The sequence below is a fragment of the Chlamydotis macqueenii genome, chromosome 3 (assembly GCF_036417535.1).
Source record: "Chlamydotis macqueenii isolate bChlMac1 chromosome 3, bChlMac1.mat, whole genome shotgun sequence".
Lineage (NCBI taxonomy): Eukaryota > Metazoa > Chordata > Aves > Otidiformes > Otididae > Chlamydotis > Chlamydotis macqueenii.
The window spans coordinates 27,052,101-27,067,461 of record NC_141558.1 but is presented as its reverse complement, the minus strand read 5'-3'; the positions used below and the strand labels follow the sequence as shown (position 1 = coordinate 27,067,461).

At 40.8% G+C, this 15,361-nt stretch overlaps 1 protein-coding gene across 4 annotated transcripts in view; it reads left to right on the top strand.

The window, feature by feature from the left end:
* Positions 1-7,426, top strand: part of DST (dystonin) — a 310,564-nt gene extending 303,138 nt beyond the window's left edge. For 3 of the 4 annotated variants that reach the window (XM_086743267.1, XM_086743269.1, XM_086743268.1), the window contains 4 exons: positions 1,320-1,519; positions 1,987-2,097; positions 4,834-4,957; positions 6,367-7,426. In XM_086743267.1, the coding sequence (XP_086599393.1) occupies positions 1,320-1,519; positions 1,987-2,097; positions 4,834-4,957; positions 6,367-6,632 (701 nt within the window). In that variant the 3' untranslated portion in view covers positions 6,633-7,426. Of the gene's footprint in view, positions 1-470; positions 540-1,319; positions 1,520-1,986; positions 2,098-4,833; positions 4,958-6,366 lie in introns of all 4 variants that reach the window. The other variant, XM_086743270.1, reaches the window with a different exon arrangement.
* The last annotated feature ends 7,935 nt before the right edge of the window (positions 7,427-15,361 follow it).

Genomic DNA, 15,361 nt, shown 5'->3' with positions numbered 1-15,361 from the left:
AATCCTAGTCTTGTTGAAGTCAGTGATGCGAAGTAGTCATTGATGTTAGTGGTGCAGGTTCAGACTTTTCCTTAAGCACTTCGCCTAGCAAATCTGCATTTCCACCAAGGGCTTCTCATTTATTCAGATAAACTGCATTTCAAAGAACTATTGCCATTAACAACTTTAAAAAGTGTTGGACCTAGTTATATAAAATGATTTCAGCTTATATTACTTCTTTATGTCAGCAGATAAAAACTATTACATGAGTATATTTGGGACTGCAGCTGAGTCCATCCAAACACTGTTTCCTTTTTGCCTAGGAGGCCTTTGAGAACTCACCTCAGAGCACTTAGAGACAGCTTTTGCTCTGAGTCCTGTCTTTTGGCCTGGTGCTCTGAGTCTCTTGCATATGCAGCTGCTGTACTTGATTTCTTCTCCTGCTAACGATTTTCTTTAATGTGACCCATGTCCTGTGTCATTTTTTCTAGTTCATCATCACGGGAGTAAAATGTTACGTTCGGAATCAAACTCTTCAATTACCACTCAGCCTACTATAGGTTGGCAAACCCCTCTCTTTGTCTCCTTCTCCTCCTCCTCTTCTCCTCTCTTCATTTCCTTCCCACTTTATTAAAATATATACTTTTAACAATATGCTACACCCATCACATTTAGCTTAATGTGTTCCTACATGGGCTGGTGCTTTGCAAGCTAATTTTTTTTTTTTTTTTTACACCCTTTGAGAGTGTTTAAAAAATAATTGTTGTCGTTCACACTGACACAGTTAAATGCTAACATGTCTTGCATCTATTCTTGCGGAACATTATCTCATATGTCTGTTTGTATGTGTGTGTGTGAGTGCTTAGCCACCAATTACCTCATCATAGTTTGGATTTTGTGTTCGTCATTGCATGTTGCCAAACTACATAACTTCATAGTTTTGAATAAATATATTTGCTGCTTTCCTGTAATTTGTACTTAGCAATTTCTTCTGGAACACCCAAGCAAGTATTATTTATTATGAGTAGCTGTAGAGTTAGCAAAACTGCTCATGAGGCTGTGTCTATGTATTAATAGTTGATTGATTAACAGTGATTTAGCACGTTGAGCATTCCATTATCACGCTGACTTCCTTTGACAGTGGTTCATTCCTGCTGGCATAAAGTATTAGAATAAGCGAGTTCTGCACATAACTCTTCTGTGTCCAAAATAAATGCATTACACAGTAATGCATTTAATTTATTGTTAAAATGTGTTGGAGTTGGCATGGCAAAAATGACAATAAGCAGCCTTGTGACAGTTTTCATGTCTGACTAAATTAACACTTTTCTTTGCTGCAGCCAAAGGGAGGACGAATGTGGAGCTGCGTGAAAAGTTCATTTTGGCAGATGGTGCCAGTCAAAGCATGGCAGCTTTCCGACCAAGGGGCCGTAGATCACGACCCTCTTCAAGGGCTGGTTCTCCCAACAGATCTACTTCTCTGTCAAGTCAAGCTGGCCAGGCAGCTGCCCCGCAAGCGATTGCTACAAGTACACCGAAGGTAAGGAGAAACATACAAAACTGCACTGGTTAACAAATCGATTGTAGATTTAAAAAAAAAATTTTTTTCCTTACCCCAACAATATTGGTGCTTTCCTTAGCTGATAGGGAAGAAGCATCTCAATTTTATTTCATAATCTGGGAAGGATCGGAGAAGTCTTTTCAGTGTATTTCCTCTGGTGCTTGTTTGCAACTCGGGAATAAAAGAATTATTTACATTTAAGGTGCTGTATGACCTAACTGACAGTTTGGGAATAAGCTCTGAAAGAACAATGAACCTCTCCATTTCATTTTAAAAATAAGCTCTGCCACCTCTTCGTTTCAGAACATTTGTCATCAACTCTTTCTGCTTAGTTTTTATTTCTACTATGAGATTTGATCTCCTTGTGAAAGCCTGGATATCTTTCTCCATGACATTGTTTTCCATCTACTGTCCTTCATATTTTGATTTACCGTTGTTTCATACAGACACCCCATCATTTAACACGCAACTATGGTAGACCATGGTTGACAAACAGCAAAATGGCAACTCCTCCTAAGCCACCAGAGTCCTCAGACTATCAAGGGTCATCTGCAGAGGTACAGTAAGGCCAGAGATTCTAGTCTAATGAGACCTTTCTTCACTAAAACTGTCACTTCACTAACAGCCACTAGAGTTTCAGTGCTTCAGAGCTGCAACATCCTTTGCATATTAATACATTGTCTTTATTTTAGACCTTTGTCAAGTTCCCCCCCCACCCAGTCTTTCTTTTGATGCTCTATTTGTTATGTTTTTGCCTATTAGGAAAACTCAACCTCAGTGAATTTATTTTTAAAGTGCAAATGGTTAATAAATTGTAACAGTATGCAATGAACTGGATGAGCAAATGCAGAAAAAGTACTTTTTTAAAAAAAAATAAAGCAGTTTATGTACTTTGCAGGTTTCTTTCCTAAAACTGTTTACTATGAGTTCATAATATACTGTAATATTCCTGAACTGCAGGAATGAGGTTAATAAATTATGATCTCCAGTGCAAAACCGCTACATAAAGAAATACCCAGTCACTGTAAAGAAGATAGCACAAAAGACTAACTGTCATATACAAGTCTTGCCAACAACTGAAAGTTTACTGTAGGGAAGTAGTGACCAGTCGCTGCACTACTAAGATAGCTATTTGATGACTTAACAGGAAACGAGCTTTGGTCTTATTTCCAGCCCATGACTTACATAGAAACTGCCAGTATAGCAGTTAGGATTGTGCCGGCAATCAAGCTGTATGACCAAAATTTGAATGGGCTTGGAGCCAAAGTGGCTACTCTAATGTCATTACAGTCAGTGAAAAGATTGCAGCTGGATCGTGCTGCAGACTGACCTGTCACTTGTAGGAGTTACTCCTGCCCTGGGTTAGACGGAGGAGGGCTCGGTGAGGGAAAGCTTGTGCTACCATCACCTCTGTTGAATCTGCCTTTCACATACCTGTGCTTTGATGCCTATTGCTATTTGTGACACCTTCCAGAGCTAAGTTTACGTGACCTTGACGTGGCTTTGCTCAAAGATGCATAACGAACTTTCTACTCCCTCCTGTGCGAGTGGGTGTGTCACTTGTGCACGCTGCAGGCGTGTATATGCGTACAGCCCTTCAAGTACAGGGGGCTGTTGCTTAGAATGATTAACAATAGCACAAAGTTGAGTCAGTTGTCAGTTTCTTTTCCTGTATTTTCTTTCAACTCTTAGCTGGTAACTGAATTGTAAGATTAATTGATGGTACTTTAAAGGATTTATAGATAGGGAAAGGTGTTGTTTTCATTGAATTACAATGAAGTGAAAGCAGTTGGCATTGAATTCAAATGGGGGCACCATATTTCTCACCTGCTCTTAAAAGAGCCAGTAGTTTCAGTGAGCTGTTTTTATGTAAGCCATCATGGTTTAAGATTATAAATGGAATGACTGGGGTGGGGTAGGATGCGGTGAATTTCTGAGGCATTCTGCAGCATTTTTGGCCCAAGAAAGCCGCCGTTACGTATTTTATATGTAGACTGCATTTGAGTTTAGGGCTAAACTGAAAAGCAAGCTTGATAGCTTTTTCTTCTTGCACCAGTGGTTCTATCCCAGTGCCTTGCCCAAAGTGCAGCAGCTTCAGCAGGCATAATGGAGAGCCTTCCATTTCTCCTTATCCTCCCAAGCAGTCTCTGTGTAGCAGAGATTTCCAAGGTGTGGCTGGCTGGACGTTAATCACTTGTACTTGGCTTTAAAGAGAGTTTAACATTGTGAACACCCCTGTTAGAGCCAGTGGATTGTCTGCTCTGTAGCTTCCCAACGCTCTTGTGTTCAGACGTGCCAGAAGTGATCTGAGCTGGCAGGCTCCTACCCTGCCCCTCTGCTTGGTGCTTAGCTCTAGGCACTCTTCTGGATCTTGATTTTCAGTACCGAATTCTGCCCCAGCACTGTATGGGGATCAAAGGCACAGAACACAGGATCCTGGGATCCAGGCTGCTCAGTGGGCCACACTCATCACTGCAGTGTTTACTCTTCTTTTTGGATATTTACTTAGTATTTTTGTGTTGATCAAATCAACATAAATACTGTAGTGTTCCTCTTATTTGCATACATCTACTATGTAGTATGTTACATGCATTTTGAGATTTGAGGATTTGGCTTTGAAAGAAACTTTCCCATTTGGGACAGATTGTAAATCAAGGCTCATTTTACTTCAGAAATGAGAAAGCAGACAGGGTAAGATATGAGTAGAGACATTTCAGACAATATAGTGAAAACAGGAACTTTTAAAATTAGTTCTATGTCTTCTTTCTGCTTTTTTCTAGCAAAAGGTTTTGAACATTGGTAGTTTTGTTTTACCATCCAAGTATTTATAAAATTGAAACAAATGTATTTATCACCTATAACCATAGTCAGAATGGTAGAAAGTCAAGCTGTGCAGACATAAAACCTCAGCTACTTTTCTTTGTTGATTTAAGTCATGTACCATCAACTAATCTTATGTGCTTGACTAATCATGAGAAGGTAGCATTTTTCTTTCTTTATATGCATTGAAACACACACAAAGAATGCTAAAATGTTAATGTCAAGCAGACTGTTAAAGTGATTTTTTTTGTTGTTGTGGTTTTACATTTGGACTACTTCAAATATTAACTGCTAAAGGAATGTTCAAAACTCTACATCATGAAAAATGTCTTTAATGACTCAATCCAGTATTTCAGATTCACAGTGAATGTTGTTTTGATGATCATATTCTAAGCTATGAACTACCTAATACCAGATCTTATCTTCAGTAGTTACAACTGAAACTTTTTTTTTTTTTTTTTTTTTTTGCATAGGGAACACCAATTCAAGGAAGCAAACTCAGACTGCCAGGGTATCTATCAGGGAAGGGTTTCCACTCTGGAGAAGACAGCGGCATCCTGTCAACAGCAGCTACCAGAGTCAGAGCTCAGTTTGCAGGTGAGTGTCTTGACCTTAGAGTTTGATCTGCCGCTTGCTTTGTTTCCCACCTGAATACTTAGGGTCATGCTAGGGTATGAGGGAGATGTCACAAGAGCAGGAAAGAGTGAAAGTCCTATGGTCTCCGCATAAGTATTGCCAAGGGTGCACATAGCCAGGATAATGGTCTTCCGTTCACATGGTTGCACAGCAGGTGCGTTCAGCTCTGGATACAAATTCATGACTACAACCTTCTTGACAACAGTATCTCCAATGTATGTGCCTAAGGAACTAGGGAAGCACTTACTTCAAAGAAAGCGTTCAGTTCTTCACAGTATTCAAGTTATGCTCAATTGTGATGGAGCAAAGGGGTTGCTTAATCGTGACTTGTCCAGATCTTTTGAAAGAAGAACTGCAGGGAGCAGTTGTAGATTACCTTATTCATGAAATATCCCATCAGATTTTTAAAACAGTGCATGAAAATAGAAAGCAGTGAAGCTGTGCTCTTCCAGGATCCTCAGAGAGGATCCTGTGTAAGGGAGAGGGCTAGGTGGTTAGAACAGAAGATAGCTCTGCTGGCTTTCCCTCACATCTTAAGGTCTGTAAAGCATACTGAGCAGTGCTGGAAAATCCTGTTCAAAGAGTAGATGTCTTTTAAGTTATAGGTGATTTGAAAAATGAGTCACCTGAGATTTCAGTTTCAACTTAGTGTTCTTCAAACACACAGGGAACTAGATTTGTCAACATCAAAAAGATTCAATAAGTAATTGGAAAATTAGAAAAAACACATTAATGTTTTTCTGTTTAAGATTCTTTGTTGTGGTTTTCTTCTTCATCCCACATTGTCTGGGCAGGCTTTCACTTTAGCAGGCTTGCTGAGACCTCATTTACTCAGCCCTGTGTTCGGAAGAATGTATACTCTGCCCTTGTTTATTTGCAGCTTTCAACTGCATGGGGTTTATTTATTTATTTATTTATTTTTTAAAAGAGAGATATACACATTTAAAAATTGGGTTATTCATCTGCATCTCCAAGGTACGTATATTGAGAAGTCCTGAATGCAAGAAGAGGCCAGACACTGAATTGTTTCAATTCATAGCTGAGAAAATGGCAGGGGAAAGAAAGGATCTGGCTGTTGAGTGAATATACAATGCATGTCTCGCAAGTCAAGAAAGGTTGCTCATTTTTAATGAGATGTGCTAGTGACGAATTAACTATGTCTCAGCACTGATCTCACATTTCATTCTCTTTAGTGGAAGATATGGCATTTTTTTATGCTCCTGTTTAATAAGGTGAACTTTGATCATCATCTAGCTTGCCTGCCAAAGGTCTAAAGTTTAGTTTGTGCAATGAAGAATTTTGGGGGTTGCCAAAGACCTGCATGCCTTTTCCATCCTTACCTCTAATACTGATGACTTTTCTCTTTCCAGAAACGAGAAGGACTCCAAGCAGACCTGGAAGCCGAGCAGGAAGCAAGGCTGGCAGCAGGTCAAGTAGCCGCCGAGGCAGTGACGCATCTGACTTTGACATTTCAGAAATCCAGTCTGTATGCTCAGATATGTCAGAGACTGTTCCTGCTACAAGCAGACCGACACCCCGAGCAGGTTCTCGGCCAGGATCAGCCAAGCCTTCTAAAATTCCAACACCCCAGAGAAGGCCAGTAGCCAGCAAATTGGACAAGTCCTTGAAGAGATAATGTGATTGGCTCCGTAAAGGTCTTTTCCTTTTGCGTTAAGTATTTAAGTTCATAAGATGTAAAATATTATGTAGAAATTATTGTGAAATATCGCAAGAGGTGGATTTTTAATTCTGCAGATGGCCTTATTTGTGTATTTGTCTTCTTATTTTATGTGTATAATTTTTGTCAGATTTGGTTTTGTTTATGCCATATCCTGTGAGAAGGGGGAAGAATTTTAATGTAAACTAACAGTTGTACACAGTAATGTGTAGAAAGTACACTAAAAATAATTGCCGAATGTACAGTGTACTGAATGTACAGTAAGTCTCTGCAACCTGAATAAAATAGGCCTATCACTATGTCATTAGTTAAAAGTAAAGGATACCTCATGATTTTTCTTTAAAAAAGAAAAAGAGAACACTAAAAAGCCAAAAGACACAATTACACAGTTTGAGCTAACTAAACAAACACTAAAGGATGTATGTCAAAACTACTAAGGAAGACAAACCCACAGTCACAGTACCCTTATTTATACAGCATCTCTTGGAGAACTCAGAGTTAATTAAGCACTCGCCAGTAATATGATACTCCAGTACCTTGCAGCATTTCTGTGCCATTGCTTTCAATGAGGCCAGACACCTTCTGGATATCTGAACTATTATTCTGTAAGAATATCAATATAAAGTGCATTCATGTAAATGTGAGGTTTTCTTTCGCTTGAGTGGATGGTAGCACTGTATCATTGAACTCATTTTGTATCAAAGCAATTTTGCTTGCAGAAAGCTCCAAAATAAACATGTCCCTTAACTTTATTTCTATTGTATTTCTTATTTCACAGGAAGATAATTTTCTGCGTTGTGTTTCAGGGCGTATATCATTTCAGATGACCAATAATTACCATAGTAACATAGGCTTTAATGTAATTTCCCATTATCAGCAATCTGATTTTGGTTAGCTACTGTATTTGTTTGATAAAACACTAAATTGCACATATATCATTTATGTAATTATTGTGTGTCAACAATTATTTTCTCTATATTAAACTGTGACATGTATATACCATGTATGAAAGGCACAAAGGGTAATTCAGTGGCTCTTTCTGTCAGTGAAATATTTTTACCGCTCATGGATTCTCTGAAAGAATCAATAATAGTTCATTTTCAGTGGGAAAAGGATGCAGCTTCCAATGTGGGAGTGCTGTAGAACGGCTGGGGAGATGCTGTAGTAAGTAGTGGCAGAATCTCTAGAAATTCAGAATGCTCTCTGATAATATTAGAAAGACTTGAGTAGAATTTGGCCAATATGGCAGACCAAATAGTCTACACCTGACTGTTCGTATACCAGAAAATGCTTTACCTTTAGTATAGAGGAATTTTAGGTGAAGACTAGTTTATGGTTGATCCCTTAGCATGCTGAAAATTAAGCAGGAGGTCAGTTGATTACTTGAAAAGTGATGGTGATACTTACATCCTCTGCTAGCACTTATTGGCAGTATTACCAAGACGTTTTCTGAGTTGTCACAATAGCTTCCTGCAGAGTCACAAGTTAACTCACACAATCAGTTTATAAGAAACAGAAAAATAAAATAATACTCAAAAGATAATTCAATCAATCAAAATCCACTTGTGTCAGGATTTCCTTCAACACAGTCTTTGAGGAATGCAGACAGTAGCCAGTTTTGTCGCATCTGGTTTGGGAATTGGCACGCACATTTACTGAATACTAAAGCATCAATCTCTGCTGTGCTGCTTTATCTTTCTGTGTTTCACCTCTCCTGTTGCTGCTATTCATCCAGCGATTGCTTTCCTAGGACATCAAAATACATTAGGATGACTTCAGTGCTTTTTGGAGCCCTGCAGCACCCTTGGATAGAGAGAAGTAGTCTGCATTTACAGATAGCCACTGGAGCATCTCTGCTTGTCAGCAGGAAAAAAGAAAAAGGGTAGTATTTAGGCACTTGCACAGATAACTTGGCTATAGGAGGAGATGATGCCCCATGTAACATTTCAGGGGCATTTTATAACCACAGGACTGATGGAGAAGGGGTAGGAGTGGCAAATCAGAATTACTCCCATGCCATGGGTGAATAGCTCAGTTTCTTGTATCTCTAATGCAGATAGAGCAGCCTGTTCTGCACGAGGTAGTGTTTGCACATACCTAAAGCACTTTGTATGTCTGTTGTGGTCTTTGCTTTATATGTATTCACAATACTTCATTAATTATACAACTTTATGGAATTTGACTCTTGGTACGTTGTAACCCTACAGAAATAGAGCTATGAGAAACCCAGTGCCAGCTAAAAGAACTCAAGGACTAAGTGGGTTTCTGTGGCTTCTTGGCTAATCCAAAACAGGGGAAGCTGGGACTGGCAAAGGGGGGGAAGTTCATTTATGGCCTTGAGAGAATTATCCAGTATTGGAAACCCAAGTAACAGTAAATTAAATGGGACTAGGGATTTTGTTTTAAAAAGCCCAAATCTGTCTTAAGATGTTATACCTTTCTTAATTACCTCCTTCCAAAAATGATTTAACAGCTTTAGACTGATACTAAGAACACCCAAAACTAAGAGAATTTCAAGAATTCTGTTCCCTGTGTTACAAAAATCATACTGACAAAAGTCTGAAAATAAACACTGGATCCTCTGCACTTCTCTGACCCAAGGATGAGTCTGCAGAATTTGATGAAGAAGGCATATTGTGGACTTACTAGTAAGTGACAGGTACCTTGGTTTTAGTGAACTATTTTTGTGAAGAAAAAAGTGGTATTCAATTTCCATCATCCTGTAATTCAAAAATGTTTCTTCTTTGGCACCAGCATAAATGAGAGAGGAAGGATCAGCCCTATAACCAATTCCCCACCGTGTTCAGTTGCATGAGTTTTCACATAACCTCATTGTTGGAGATAGATTTTCTCCCTGTTATCTTCCTTCTGACAACAGGAATCGATCCTAAATTCACCCAGCCTGCTGGATGACTGCAAGTAGAGCCAACCTTTTAGTGTGCCCTAGGCTCTTACACCTGTACATTCTGTGATTCTCCTGTGCAGTGAAGGAGCAGAGGTGATGGGGAGGGAAGAAGGGTTGGGAAGCATATAGCTGTGAGAACCATCTTGTTCAGTGACTAGTGTATATTTAGCACTTGGAAGAGCTGACTCAGTTCTAGGCTTCTTTACTTACTCAGTTATTTTCAGCTTTCTGCATATCTGGGAAAGTATCCACAGAATCTTCTGAAATCTGCGGATGAAACCGGTAAGTAAAAAACATCGGTAAAAGAGCTGGTGATGCCTTGTGGCCTAGGCACCCTCAGCTTGTTCAGTTCAGGCATATTGCAAGCCTCTTAATTACATGCTGATATAATAGATGGCAATAATTCAGGTTTTGCCTGCAGCACATCTCTTCACAAAGGCATAGGGATGAGGTTATATGCAATCTTGATTTTAAAATTCATGCATTTCATAAAAATAAACTGATGCAGGCAGCTGTGGCATACCATAGCCAGCAGCAGCGTTTTAACCTGTAGCTCCTTCCGCCAACACCTGCTGTAGAACCGGCAGGACCTCCTGCACCCCACCGCTTGCTGATGAGAGAGGGGCTGTAGTTCTTATGACACGTTGCTGAGCACCTCTTCTGTAAATAACCACAGGGATGGAAAATAAGCATTTTGAGAATACACACCTGGGTTTCCGCATCTGTCCTAACAGCTTCCAAGAGTTTCTAGTTCTTAGGCTGTGTGGTAGCACCTGAGCCGATTCTAGGCCACTGGTATTTAGCTGGATGTTTAACTACGGGCTGTAGTAGGGAGTGGTGGTGTTAGGGAGGTTTATAGCTTCAGCAAGGCGAGTGGAATTTTGTAGGACAAAGAGAAGGTGCTTTCCTAATGAAAATTGTTCTCTCTGCTGAATTTGAATAACCTGTTTGCAGACATGGAGATGGGAGAGATGGTTGGCTTTGTTGCTAGCTTTTTTTTCAAGTGTTCTCAGGTTAAATGCAGATAGGTTACTCATCTCTGTAGAAAAAAAAAAAAGTTGTATTTGTTAAAAAGAGGGAACATTGCAGAGGAAAAGGGAGCTCTTCAGAAATAATGGATGAGGCAGCAGTTTAAATTACACATAACTTGCATGAGAATGCTTGGTGGCTGATACTGTTGAGGTATTTTTAATGCAGATTGAAGTTCTTCTGTTAAGACTTGTTCCGAGTTTGGCTGTTGCAGATGAAGTGGTATCTGACCTGAAGCTAAAAGAGTATTGGGGGTTGTCGTTTCATAATTAAGTAGTTCTTTTGAACTGGAATTGTTTAAATTCTGAGTCTGAATTGCAGCTTGAGGTGCTCGCACTGCATTTCTGTATTTGAAAGTTGAAGGAAAAAGTGATGAAGGTGAATTGTGTAACTTAGCTGGCATCCCGGAGGAGTAAGTACAAAGTTAATAGATGCGTTCCTAGCACTTGGATGACTGAATCTGAGTAAGAACCTCAAACCATAAATCAGGCCCTGTCAGCGTCCACAATGTTTTTTGTTCCTCTGGGAGGAGGCAGCCAGAGTGACGATAGCTCTGTCCTGACAGTAAAAGCTGACTTGGAGCTTTTTGCAGAGGTCACGATGGTCTTTCCAGCATTTAGAAAAATATCCAACACCTTTTTTCTTTTCCGCCCCCCCTCTTTTTGGGGCTTGATCATAGTTCTTCCAAGTATACTGGCAGAATAACAGGGATCTAGGGACCTGTGGAAGAGTTTGCACTGTCTGGGCTATTTTTAAAGGCAATAAGTTCATTTGATAAATAACTACATCTATATTTAAAAGCTTATGGTCAAAGTGTAAGACAGGAAAAAAGTCAGTTCAAAATTAAGATTAAAAAAATTAGCTTGTAAATACTGTAAACATTGAGCAACTCCACATTTGCTGATCAGAAGAGGGAGTGTAGCTTCACTTCTAGCAACGCTGATTTGAAGCTCTGTAGACCACATCAACAAAACACTGTAATCGGGAGTAGGTGGTGTTCACCAAAGGCTGCTACAGGAACTGAAAGGTGAAGTAGCTGAGCTGCCACCTGGAGTCATCTCCTGTCAACATGAGAGGATTGAAAAGTGTCTCGCATATAATGCAAGCTTTTTCTTAAAAGGTACTGGTAAGCTCTGGGAAACTGCTGGTCAGTTTGGACTTGAAAAAATGATAGAAGCAATAATAAATGATATATGAGTGGAAACGAATAAATATACTGTGGAAGAGTTGACTTAGCTTCTGGAGGGAACTCACGCCTTACAAGCTGCCTGGAAGCCCTTGAAAGGGTCAGTTAGTGTGGACAAAGGTTGAGATAGACCACATGATTTAAAAAAAAAAAAATTCAGCAAGGTCTTTAACCACAAATTATCAAAGAAGTAAGTGCTTGCGGGATCACAAGAAAGGTCTTAATAAGGTTAAATAGCAGGTTAAAGCTAGGAAAGACAGTGTAGGAGATGGTGGTTGGTTTTGACACAAGAAAGAAGTCTGCAGTCGAGCCCTTGACAGATTTTAACACAAAGCTGCAAACGCTGGCTTAAAAGTCCCTGAAGTGCATATTGTTGGAAGGGTGCTCTGGAAAATAGCATCATTGCGTTTCTGATTCATCGTGCCTCTTAGGAGGTGTGCATCGCTTTCCACTGACGCTGAGGATCCCACAGTGACTAGCTCAGTCCTAGCCAGCTACCCTTTAGATGGCTAATTTAAGTGGAACGAATCCCACCCGAAATTAATGAGTTTATTTCTACCTAAGAGTAACAAGGGACGGGATTTTCACGAATGATTTGGAAGTTCTGCTGCTGCTGGCTTTTATCACTTACACACCCTTTTGGTGCGCTAAATGTATCTTAGGGATATGCAAAGCATGGACCAGCATATAATTTAGCACCATTCCTAGTCACATTCAGGAAATGCAAACCATGTAAGATGGGTGGAGAATCCAGTCACATTGTTGCTCTCAAAGACTTCAGGAGCTTTTGAGCACTCCGGGGATCCTTCAGCAGCAAACTCAGGTACCGGCAAGTGTGTTCCTCCTGATCACCTAGGACTCCATAGCTGCTTCTGTAAGGCACTTGCAAATCCTGTTTCCTTTGGGTTCTCTGGTCCTTCATCCTACTGGGACCCACTTTTACCCATCAGTGTAAATGAATGCGTCTTTCATGGGATGCTCTGGCAGGCCACGCACATCCTCAAGACCCACACCATTTAAAACTTTAATCCATTGGAAAGGGTACCACATTGACATATTTCTCTTCCTTTCAAGTGTCCTATGGATCAGAGACAGATAACAGAAAGGGGTTTTCCCAAAATACATGAGCTGTTCATTACTTTGGTGTAGTTGCTTTGGGTTTGTTTTCTCTATTTGCATTCTAAATAAACACAACTGAGAGTGGCCATGCATAAATAGCTCTTTCTGGAACGATGAAAAGTAAAAATAATTAAGTAAGTGTTACGTTCTGGGTGTGATGAATATTTACTGAAAACTTTTTTTTAAAAATACCTACTCTTTCAGTTAGAAACGAATCCAGAGCACAGTTTATTATATTGGAACTCAAGGGCAAAACACAGACATTCATTTTAAAGAAAATTTAACTTGTTCTGTAAAAATACAGTGAGATGCAGCAAACCAACCACAAATAAATTAGGCAAGCCTCATGCCTTTTTCAAAAGGAAGGCAAAACGCTAGCAGTGACTGCTGTTTCCATGCACTGTTGCTGCGTTTTTCCTCACAGAGTATATTTGCAAATACTTGGTCCGGTTGTTCTGAACGGTACAGCAGCTCTGCAGCATTTCCTATTAAACTGAGAAAACTGTATTTTCCAGCCCATCTGCGTGGCTCTGTAACAAAAGCCGAAGCTGATGCTTTCAGCGGCCAGATGGCGAGCAGGGTGTGTGAGCCGTGGCTCCTGAACTTGGGCTGAACCTCCCGCTTACAGTCCTGGCGCAGGCACAGCTGCCTTCTTGCCTGGGAGGCCTGGCAGCGGCCGGGGAGAAACGGCCTGGCGGGAGGCGAGGGCTCATTATTTCTGCCGATGCTCGGGAAGATCGTTAGCCTGACCACAGCGTTTTCAGACACTGGAAAGCCTTCGTAAGTCCGCTGATGTGGTCACGTAGCCAACGCAGACTTCTCCATGTGATTTATTTTTTATACACACACGCTGTGTTTACCTGGGAGGTGAAATAGTGAAGAAATAATCCTTAGTTTGTTATCCCCACACAATTCGGGGGGGCGTTTCCCCTCCTTTTCCCCAGCTTATGAGAACTTATTAAATCTTTCCAGATTTTTGAGAAGGGTTTTGTTCTTAATGATGCAAAAGAATTTTAATGTAGCTCTCACTAATGGAAAAGCTCTTCTTAATTACCGATGGAAACTTCAGTCCCTGAATGAGCACTTAGTATTTGGTAGCTTTAAAGCTTTCAAGGTGAGAGAGCTCCTCCTCCCCTCCAAACTCCCACTCTGTTTCCAGTGATGCTCCAGTGATGTGCGTGTGACTCTCCAAAAATTTTGCCGTGATCTCATCCAGTAAAACAACCGTGGTCAGTACTGGCCCAAGTCCTCCGTTAGGCCGTAGCGGCTGCAGGGGCATTAGGCTACTGCCACCACCCTTTCTCTCCATTGCAGGAGCAATGCCTTGAGGTCAGCACAGGGGGAAACTCGGCCCTCTCAGCCCCAGCAGGTAACAAAACTCAGCAGCGGTTGGTCTATGGGCAGAGCCAGAGGCTGAGGTGGGTGGCAGGCAGCTGCTTGGTGTCCCAGTTTCACAAGAACAAGACTTGTGCAATAGCGGGGCACAGTCGCCCCAAGCAGCCAGAGCCCTTATTTCCCCCGGCCAGACCGTGCTGGTGCTGGGAAAGTTCTGCACATGTTGGACTCGTCCTCTTTCTACTGCCAGGTGGCTTCATCAGGCTCAGGGCTGGCTGCTTCTTTTGGTGAGTTGCTGCATCACAAAGTGATGGCCATGTACAGAGCAAGAATTACCCCACTGATTTCCAAAGTCTGTCACTGAATATCCCTTTACTTAGGCAGGGATAATTACCAACAACATCGCCTGTTAGCTGCAGTTGTGTTTCCTCTGACAGGAGTTTGAGCATCCTCTCTTTGTGTACTCCGCGGGGGCTTTCTGACAGTGTGGCAGGTGGGAATTTGGGAAACCTGATCGCCTCTTCTGAAGGTGCACACCATGTGTACCTGTTTATTGAATCCGTAGCTCCAAGTACTTGCACGGGAGGTGAAAGTGGGACCACACCATCACCTTGTCTGGTCCATGGAGGTGCACCAGAATTTATGCTACTTCAGACAGCGTGTAAGTGCCTTGTGGAACTCAACTGAGCAGTGGGACTCGGACCTGTAAGATATGCTTTGTTCTTTTCTAACCTTCCCTCAAGGGCAAGACTTGGTGTGTGGTGGAGTTTTCCAGTTTGGTCAGGTTTCCTTATTCACAAAGTTCCATGATTTTTGTGTTGGAAGGACTCTTGAAGATGTATTAATTTCTTCTCCTAAAGGAGAGTAGTAAGTTTTTCCTTTGCTCTTAGAGTATGACTGAAATGTAGAATTAATGCCTCTAAAAACTGTATTTGAAAAAGATAAACATTTATCTTTTTGTAGAAAATGCCATTGTGTTGGAAGGCGCAGAACGGTCTCCTGTGTTTTTTACTAACCATGATTTGAGTTAAACTAGTTTTGGCTGGAAGGACAGGTAGATAATGCAGACTCATTCCTTTGTTTTATTAACTTTTTCTCTATTTTATGTTATTA